This window comes from Glycine max, chromosome 13 (assembly GCF_000004515.6).
Source record: "Glycine max cultivar Williams 82 chromosome 13, Glycine_max_v4.0, whole genome shotgun sequence".
Lineage (NCBI taxonomy): Eukaryota > Viridiplantae > Streptophyta > Magnoliopsida > Fabales > Fabaceae > Glycine > Glycine max.
Genome location: NC_038249.2, coordinates 38,049,964 through 38,059,615, shown reverse-complemented (window position 1 = coordinate 38,059,615; position 9,652 = coordinate 38,049,964). Strand labels below are relative to the sequence as shown.

The 9,652-nt window shown below is 27.0% G+C and overlaps 2 protein-coding genes across 2 annotated transcripts; both read right to left on the bottom strand.

Annotated features, from left to right (window-relative positions):
• Positions 1 to 80: 80 nt before the first annotated feature.
• LOC100500068 (uncharacterized) lies at positions 81 to 995 on the bottom strand. Its single transcript, NM_001249438.2, is given in 2 exon segments — positions 81 to 553; positions 705 to 995. Coding segments are annotated over 2 exon segments (408 nt in total). The 5' UTR covers positions 894 to 995; the 3' UTR covers positions 81 to 334.
• Positions 996 to 4,232: 3,237 nt separating this feature from the next.
• On the bottom strand, positions 4,233 to 5,038 carry LOC100782447 (probable histone H2A.1). Its single transcript, XM_003541825.5, has 2 exons — positions 4,779 to 5,038; positions 4,233 to 4,577 (listed from the first exon to the last, which is right to left on the bottom strand). Exons 1-2 carry the CDS (start codon positions 4,965 to 4,967, stop codon positions 4,347 to 4,349), a joined length of 420 nt encoding a protein of 139 aa, XP_003541873.1. The 5' UTR covers positions 4,968 to 5,038; the 3' UTR covers positions 4,233 to 4,346.
• Between the last annotated feature and the right edge of the window lie 4,614 nt (positions 5,039 to 9,652).

Below are 9,652 nucleotides of genomic sequence, written 5' to 3'. Positions count from 1 at the left end.
CAGTGAGCTTGCAAAACCAAAAACGACACCACAAAATTGATCAAAGCCAAATCAACAATGGGAAACAAATTTAAAACAGTTTGAATTCGAATATTATAGATTACAACCAGGAATCAAGTGCTAGATCGAGACTGAAAAATTACAAATTAAAATGATTCAAATTTTCAACAATCTTTCTTGAAGAACAAGAGCATTCTCTATTCACATCAGTAATGAAAACCTAACTACAACTACAGAGCATAATTATCAAAACTAAAAAAGAAACTACAAAACAGAGAGGCCAAAAGATAATCTAAATTTGATAATAAAAAAATCAAGAAAAGCGAATCCCTATTTAAGAGTCATCGTCAGCAGCAGCGCCCTTGGATGAGCCACCGGCCTTCTTGGGAAGGAGAAGATTGTGAATGTTGGGCATAACGCCACCGTTAGCGATGGTGACGTCACCAAGAAGCTTGCTCAATTCTTCGTCGTTCCTCACCGCCAATTGAATGTGGCGCGGCACAATTCGAGTCTTCTTATTGTCTCTCGCAGCGTTTCCAGCCAACTCCAAAACCTACGAAATAAAAAACACCACATTCCAATCATTCAATCGCTCAAAAAACAGACAAGTATTAGGGGAAATTAAACCAATTGAAATTCCAAACCCAAGATCTAATCACATAGTGAGATCATTTCAAAATCAGGTTCAAAATTCCGGCAATTACCTCGGCTGCGAGATATTCGAGGACAGCGGCGAGGTAAACGGGAGCACCGGCGCCGACGCGCTCGGCGTATTTTCCGGCCTTGAGGAAACGGGCGATACGGCCGACGGGGAATTGGAGGCCGGCTTTGCTGCTCCTTGAGGTGGCCTTCTTGGCGGCGCTGGATCCTAGGGTTTTGCCACGACCTGCCATTGATGAACTTTAACCTAGTTGCCGGAAAGAGAGGGTTCGAGATGTGCGAAGTGAAGGTAGAAACGAGTTCCGGAGACTGAGAAATTTGAGAAGAGAATATGTATTTGAAGTCTTTTAGCGGATGCGAGGTTTATATAGTGGGATGCGTGAAATTTCGGCCAATGAGAGTGAATGACGGGGATCGATAGTAATTGCCGTTGGATTGCGTTTATACGGACGGCTCAGATCATATACGTGATTGGATTAGAAGGAGATATTAATCACCGAAAGTAATCTTATAATTTTTGCCTACCCTTTACTGTTATTGTAACCGTGTTTAGTAAAGTCTCATTTTACTACCATTCATCTCTCAAGCTATAAATATTTGCTTTAACTCTTGTATGTGATTCTTCTTTTTTTTCCTCCTTTACACTTTATTTGGTATAAAGTAGAGAAATGGGATCGATGAAAATAAAAAGAGAAAATTGGAAAAGAAATTAAAAAAGAAGAAATATGATAGATTTTGGGGTTGTTTAGTTTGAAAGAAATAAAAGTCAAATTGTGAAGAAATAATACTTAATTTTCTTGAGAGCTTATTTGGTTTAACAATTAAGAATAATAGAGATACGAAATTATATATATATAAAGACTATATTATCCTATCAAAGAGCCTAATTAAATTACAAAACTGTAGATTTAACAACACAAACAAAAAAAATGAGAATTGATTGAAGAACTTACCTCGATGACAAGATAATCTTTTTTGGTGACACTCAATTATAGAGTTTTGTTCGTGACTTATCATGATGAACTATGACTTGTGATAGAAGTGTAAAATAGCAAGAGTTTTGATGACTAAGAAAATGTGAGAAGAAAATATATTCAGAGACTTAATAGTTGCAAGGTTTATATAGTGGAATGCGTGGAAATTGTGTTAATGAGTGTAAATGACGCGGATCGATGGTGAGTGCCTTTGGATTGTGTTAATTATGAATGATTTAAATCCTATTGTGATTGGATTAAAAGATGGATTTGAATTAAGTGAAGTAATATTTTATAGTGGAAATTGGGCCAATGAGCGTGAATGACATGAATCGATGGTGGCTATTGTTCGATTGTGATGATTTAGATCATGTTTGTTATTTGATTAAAAGGTGTATTTTATTTTTTTTGAATGAATAAATAATACATAAAATAATATTAAATAAATAGAATATCATAAGTATATAACACTAAAACAAAAATAAAGCATCATTTATATGTTTTTAACATTCAAGGTACACATTTTCTTAAAAAAACATTCAAGATACACATAAAAGTCCAACTCAAATATATCATAATACTTTGATTTAAATTTTAATAAAATAAAACAATGTTCATTAACAATAACAAGTTTACATATAGAATAAAACAAAAAATAATACATTAATATAAATGACTAAACTATATGTTTTATAATGGAAAATAATAATTGATAAAATAACTTATATTAAATTTTTTATTTGAATTAATGCAACCACTTATTAGTTATCAATTATCTTTGATCTAGAGTCTAGACCACAGGTATATGGAGATAAAATTATTTAAGTTGGGTAGGATCACTATAAACGGTAATTTTTTTTTTTTTAAGTATTTAATGTAGTTATATACTTAAGACTTCAACTAAAAACATTTAATTAAATTAAAACAATTTTAGACCAGGTAATCCACACGTTTGGTAGCAGTTATTAAATATTTATTAATATCTTTTAAATTTAATTTTCTAATCGAGAATATATAATACAATAAATTGAATATTTTATTCAAACTATTTTTAATTTTAATTTTGAAAACAAGTATGGCCAAAATAAAATAATATTTTAACAATTAAAATTGTTTGAATATGCACATTCATTTATTATATTTATGATTTTTTTATTTTTTTAAATAACAACATCGAATATAGAGATTAAAAATGTAATATTTTCTTATTTAAAATACAATCCTTTTATATAAAAAGTTGGTGCAATTTTTCTACTCAAATAACGGGCACTTTGAATATTTTATTCATAATTATTGTATTTATCATTTATTTAATAAATTACATCAATTACCAATATGTTTTTTTTTTGCCACACTAAGTCATTTAATAGATAATGAGTATTCAATAGGTATAATTATCTTGTGAGTCCTCATACTTTTATCAAGTTTTTAATTGAATCTCGTAGTATGAAAAATTAATTGCAGAAACGTAATTAAAGGTGTAGACAAACGGATGTTTATGGAGTCAATTGTGAGATGTTTTTATAAAATTTTAACCTCGGCATGTCAATTTAACCCAAATATTCTCTCACAATTGTCTTGCTACCCAAAAGGTTGAAATTTTGAAGAAAAAAATCTCACAATTGACTCAATTGTGCTTAGAACATATTCTAGAAGCATCATCCACTATTTGCACCACTAATTAGGTGATTACAATTAATTTTTCATAACAACAATTAGATATATGGACCCAATTAAAAAAATATAAAAATTTAGGAACTCAATTAAAAGAAAAAAAAAAGTTCAAGATCTAAGTGAAAATTTGGTAAAGCATGGGGACATGCTAATCAATTTAACCTTTTTAATACACATCTAATGAAAGTATTGAAAATTTGGTAAGAGTATGGGGACTTATGGAGGTGGAGATATAAGGTGGGTTGAATGGTTAAGGGAGAAGGAAAAAAAAAAAGTTATGGGTTCAAACCTCCCTGTTAACAAAACCAACATTCTAATAAACGAAAAAAATATGAGAAGAGATTATATTTGGATACGACAAGAGGTTTATATAGTGTGATGCGAGGAAATTGGGCCAATGAGAGTGAATGACACGGATCGATGATGGTTGTCGTTGGATTGCATTGATTATGGACGGTTTAGATCTCATGTGTTTATTGGATTAAAAACTATGAGGAGCGTCATGGATCATCATCCCAATTTAAGGTTAAAAGAATATGTTAGACTTTGGTTCTAGCTAGGTTTTTTTTTCTAGCTAATCAAAATCAAATCAAATCGGACATCAAACTAATTTAAGGTAAAAAATAAGAATGTGTTTGGTCTTAAAAATGTATATACGTTGAAATATACTTGAAACCTTTCACAATCGGATGGCCCATATGAAACTTTAATTATGATTTTGAACAATAACAAATGTATCTAGGAAACTTTATATAAATTTTGTTTTTATTTTAAATTGGATTTTGTATCCATGAAAATACAATTGTCCATGTGAAAAATTAGAATAAGTTTGTCTTTGTTTTTATTTAACATTAAATTTTGATGGAATTATTATCTAAATCTAAATTGATCTCGTTTAAAGATTTGATAATATACGAAAAAAGATCAACATCAACCCAACTTCTTATTATATTATGTCAATCTTGACATTTAGTATTATTCAATAAAGGACCCATTTTACAGAAGGGAAACATGGGTCAAACTTTTGGGGGAAAACATTTAAGCGTCGTCATCATCGGCACTAGGACCCATAAAGGTTGAGGTCGAGGTCCCAACCTTCTTAGGCAGCAACATGTTGTGAATGTTAGGTGTCACACCACCACTGGCGATAGTCACATCTCCGAGAAGCCTGCTCAACTCTTCATCATTCCTAACAGCCAATTGGATATGGCGAGGCATAATACGAGTCTTCTTGTTGTCCATTGCGGCATTCCCCGCTAACTCCAAAACCTGAACACACCAAGTGTGATATAAACCTTTCAAAAAAGTAATTAATATTGATTAAAGTAAATTTATCATTTCAATTATTCAAGGTTGATCATTAAACCAAAACCATCCACTAAACTTTAGGAAAATAAGCCCTAATTTATAAACCCTAAATCCAATGACAACACACGAAAACAAAAATCAAAGGCGATTAAGAAAAATTGCCTCAGCAGCAAGATATTCAAGAACAGAGGCGAGATACACGGGAGCGCCAGAACCGATACGGTCAGCATACTTGCCAATCTTGAGGTATCGAGCAATACGACCAACTGGGAATTGGAGACCAGCTTTGTTGCTTCGGGAGATGCCCTTTTTGGTTGTGCCAGATCCCTGGGTTTTTCCTCGACTTGCCATTGGTGAATTGAAGCGGTATCAAGGGGGTGAAAAAGTTTCAATGACAAAGAGAGAAACAAAAGGAGAGATATGAACCATGTTCAAGGAGTTGCTCGATTTATATAGTAAATTATGTTGAAGCTAGGCCAATCAAATTGAATGACACGGATCGACTATGTGTGTCGTTGGATTAGGTTATAATGAACGGTTGAGATAAATTTTGTGTGAATTGAGATTCACGCGAGTATTTGGGTATCGAGTACCACATATTTAATTACAATTGCTAGAGCATGTCACTTTGATAATGTATGTAAATATTTTTCCTCTTGCATAATTGAAAGATTAATAAAAATTAATTTAAGTAATTTGAGAATTTTATTGCTAAGATTCGAATAAATGTAAAAGAATTTCACATCTTTGTTACTTATTTTTTAAAATTAAGTGGTCATACACGACACTTATTTAACCTTAAATATGTAATTTTTATTAAGAATATGCCACTTTTTTCAAATAAATTAAAAATCCGTCAATCTAATGAAATTTTGAATTGGTATCAATGATGATAATGAAATTTGAATTCGATGTAATTTATAAAAAATATTCCTCATTTATAAATTTCTAAGTCCGGTAAATGTTTTCAAAATCTAAGGAGTTATTGGATAATTTAATATAACAAATTAATTATGATACTTTTTATGTCAAATAAATACATTTGGTCAATCAGAGAAACAATATGATAAAGCAGATAAAGAAGTATACAAAAAATACGTGAAAAAAGTACATTAATAAAAAGAATATAATTTAAGTTAAAGAAAAGATAAAATATGATAAATGTGCTGGTTAAATTACTCAATAACCTATTATGCATCCAGGAATATGCATTGTGCAAGTGTAAAACTCAACTGTTTGTTCTATCATTATTTACCTATATATAAATATCACTTAGAATGGTATGTTTAGATGGGAGAAAAAAATAGATAAGAAAGAAAACATGAACAATATTTTTTTGTTTGATTAAAGTGAAAATGTAAAAAAAAAAAAAGAGAGAGAAAAAAAGTTTACTTCCAAATTATTATTTTTTTCCTTCTATTTTCTTTTCAAAATTCAAACTTTTCTCATCATCCTTGGTTTTTTTTAATACAAATTTAAATCAAAGAGAAATAAAGACACAATAGTTGGTTAATTTCAACTTTTACTCACCAACTTTTGTTTTTTTTTGTAAAATTAACAAGCATTGTACGTAACAGATATCTCACTTGCCTCTATGTCTTGGTTGTCATCATTATTTAAGTGTCTGCAACCACCTAAATAGGTAATGCTCATACCTCCCTACTATAATGGTGTGAAAATTCATGTTAAAAATGTGAGTTAATTTTAAAATAATATTATGAAAAAAGGTATTGGACCTTGGAATTTAGACCTCAATTTATGATGGAAAAATAATACCTCCCTACTATAATGGTGTGAAAATTCATCTTGTTTCCCCTGTGCTTGTGCAATTTAGACCTCAATTTATTTTCAAATTGTTTTATAGTCTATTTAATGTAATCTATGATTTAATGCTACAAATTCAAATAATATTATGGAAAAAGGTATTGGACCTTGGAATGGGGTTTTATGATTAAAATGTTTTGAAGTTTCTTAAATTTTTTTTATTGGGTTTAATTTTCGAGATTTATCCTAATAAAAAAAGTTACCCAAGATTTCTTAAAAGTTTATCCTTCGTTGTTTAGTCAAAGTCGCCACGCCCCATAGCTAAAGAGTGGGGAACCATAGGAACAATGTCACACCACCTTCATTTTCTAGCCATTGATAATCTCTTTCAAGGTAAGACTATATGTTCTTAGATAAGGACTGTTCAATATGTTATATTTGGATGATTCAAGTTATTCAATATTTTGATAACAATAAAGATATAAATTGTTCTTGGATTAACACTTTTGATTTTGAATTTTTTTAAATTTTTACCAAGGTATTGTTCAATAGAAAATTTACATACTAAAAGATGAAATAAACGTAAAAATAAAAATATTTTAACATTAAAAGTTATATAATGATAACTTTAAAAATAAAATTAAAATTTACTGATATCTGTTTTCTTAGATAACATTAACAATTTTACCATTTTACACTGGTGCACAAAAACATAAATTATTTACAAATATTTAAAGTCAACTTTATATAACTTAAACTTAATTCATTTTATTTGTATAATTAAACCCGAAGACTCTGACCTTATTTTTTTTTCAAAATAAAGTAAAATAATTTGATCAAATAAATGAGTTTGAATAATTTACAAAAAAAATGGTGAAGAGAATAATTTACTAATGATTTAACTTATTTATGTCGTATTTACAACTACAGTTGCGTGAGGACAAAACTTTAGGGCCGTGAAGTATAAAGAAGAAAAGGAAAAAAGAAAAAGAAAAAAGAGAAGGCCGAGCTTAAAGTAGTATTATTAATCATTATCTTTTTTTTTTACAGCATCATTCTAATATTTGTAGTAAATGTCAATTTCGATTCATTTTACGAATAGGCTTGTTGGGCCGAAAAAGCATTTAGGCTGGGCTGCATTTTTAGGGGGTCAAAGTCTGTACAATTAAAAATTTAAAAATATGTTGGTCCATTTTACTATTTTAATTTTTACCAATGAAGGTTCATGTTGACTTTTAGTTTGAGTAAATACTCAATAGTGATATCGATTCTCGAAATTGAGAGGTGTTGTTATTTGTTAAGTTATACTTTTTTGAAGTATGTCAAGTTAGTCTTGATCAGTATTTATTAAAAAAATTCTTGAATTATATATTTGACTAAATTATACTTTTGGTTTTCTTAAATTTTTTTTAATAATTATTTTAATTCTTCATCTTTCAACAAATTAATTTTAGTTGTTTATCTTTTAAATTTGGATCAAATTGGTCCTTCTAAAATATTGATCATTTTTAATTTTGGAATCCGATTTTAAACATTTCTTTGTGTAATTAAATCCAGTTAAATGAAAACTTTGAGACCCAACTCGTGCAAATAAAAAATGATTATTATCATAGTAAAAATCATATAAAAAGTGATAAAAAAATTATACTAAATTTTTTAATCTTTTAGTTATTTGTTGGATTCACTTTATCAATGTTTACATTTTTTTTTCCAAATATTAGTTGAGTTTTATAGATTTCATGTATGTGAGTTTAATAAGACAATTTTTATGTCTTAAATCACTAAAAAAGTTTGAAATTGTATTATATATAAAATTGAAACAATAAACATTTCAAAGGAACTAATATAACCCAAATTTAAAAGATAATGAACATAAAATGTTTTTTTAAGATGAAAAAACAAAATGAATATTGAAAATAGGATAAGTGATGAAAAACATAATTTTACCTATTTTATCTGTCATTTCAATCTACAAGCTAACTGACATTACATTATAGTAACGTTTTAATAAATACTGTATTTAATGCATTTGAACAGAAAATTTTAATAATAATATTTTAGCTATAATATTCATTAAGTGTGATACATTTTAAAAAATTAAAAATAATTACAACACAAGTTATAATTTTGGTTTTCTTATTTTTTTCAAAATCAATAATTTTAGTTCTTTTATTTTAAAATTTTAAAATATAAATATTTAATCTTTTATCTTAAAAATATCATAATTTTAGTCTAATTCTTAATTTTTATTATATTTTTTCTTTTATTTTTATATAATTAAGCTTAACATATTCATTTAATTTACCATAAAAAATAATGTAAAAAAATAAAATGTAAAAAAATAAAAAAAAATAAAAATAGACAAAATTAAAGACTTGACGAAAATTATACATATATTTTTTAAATACGAAACTAAAATTATATTTAAACCTAAAATTTAATACATACATTAATGTGTGTATATATATAATATAAGTATTAAAAAATTATGTATTAAAGCATATATTACATTTATTATAAAAAACTTCAATAACATTAAATACTCCATTTATTACTTGAATAAAATTAAATACAGCCTTTATTGTTATAATAAATGCAGAATTTATTATTTCAATAATAATTAATTTTATTAAAATAATAAATGTTTCATTTAATGTTTTTGAAGAATAAATTTTATTAATAGATGTTATATATATTTTAAGGATCTTGTTAAATGTCACTGGTTAAAGAATTAAAATAAAAAAAAAAACTTTAATGTGTAAATCATATAGAAGCACAAAAAATTTATGGGAAATGCAATTTTATGTATTTCAATAAAAATAAATTTACGTATTAAAGACACTGATTAACATTTATCTATATTTTAATATTATATTAAATTATTGTTTTATTAATTTTGTTATTTATCATCATTAGTTGACAAATTTTATAATAGAAAAATAGAAATATATTAAATAACATGAAATACAATACTTATTGTTATAATAAATGTTGCATTTATTATTTGAATAGTATTTACTATTATAATAAATATTACATTTAAAATTTTTTAAATAATAAATTTTGCATTTAATGTTATTGAAGAATAAACTTTAATATTAAATGTAATATATGTTTTAATACATTGAATTGTTTTCTTACTATTTTATTGTTTAGCAACATTTGAAAAGTTTTAAAATAGAATATATATATATATATAGAGAGAGAGAGTATAGTTTATTGTTATAATAAATTCAAAATTTATTATTTTTCCCGTCCCAAAATAATGACAA

Coding starts and splice junctions, on each gene's coding strand:
- LOC100782447 (XM_003541825.5), bottom strand. CDS start 4,967: ATGGCAAGTCGAGGAAAAACCCAGGGATCTGGCACAACCAAAAAGGGC. Junction 4,578..4,778: donor TTGAATATCTTGCTGCTGAG/GCAATTTTTCTT, acceptor TGGTGTGTTCAG/GTTTTGGAGTTAGCGGGGAA.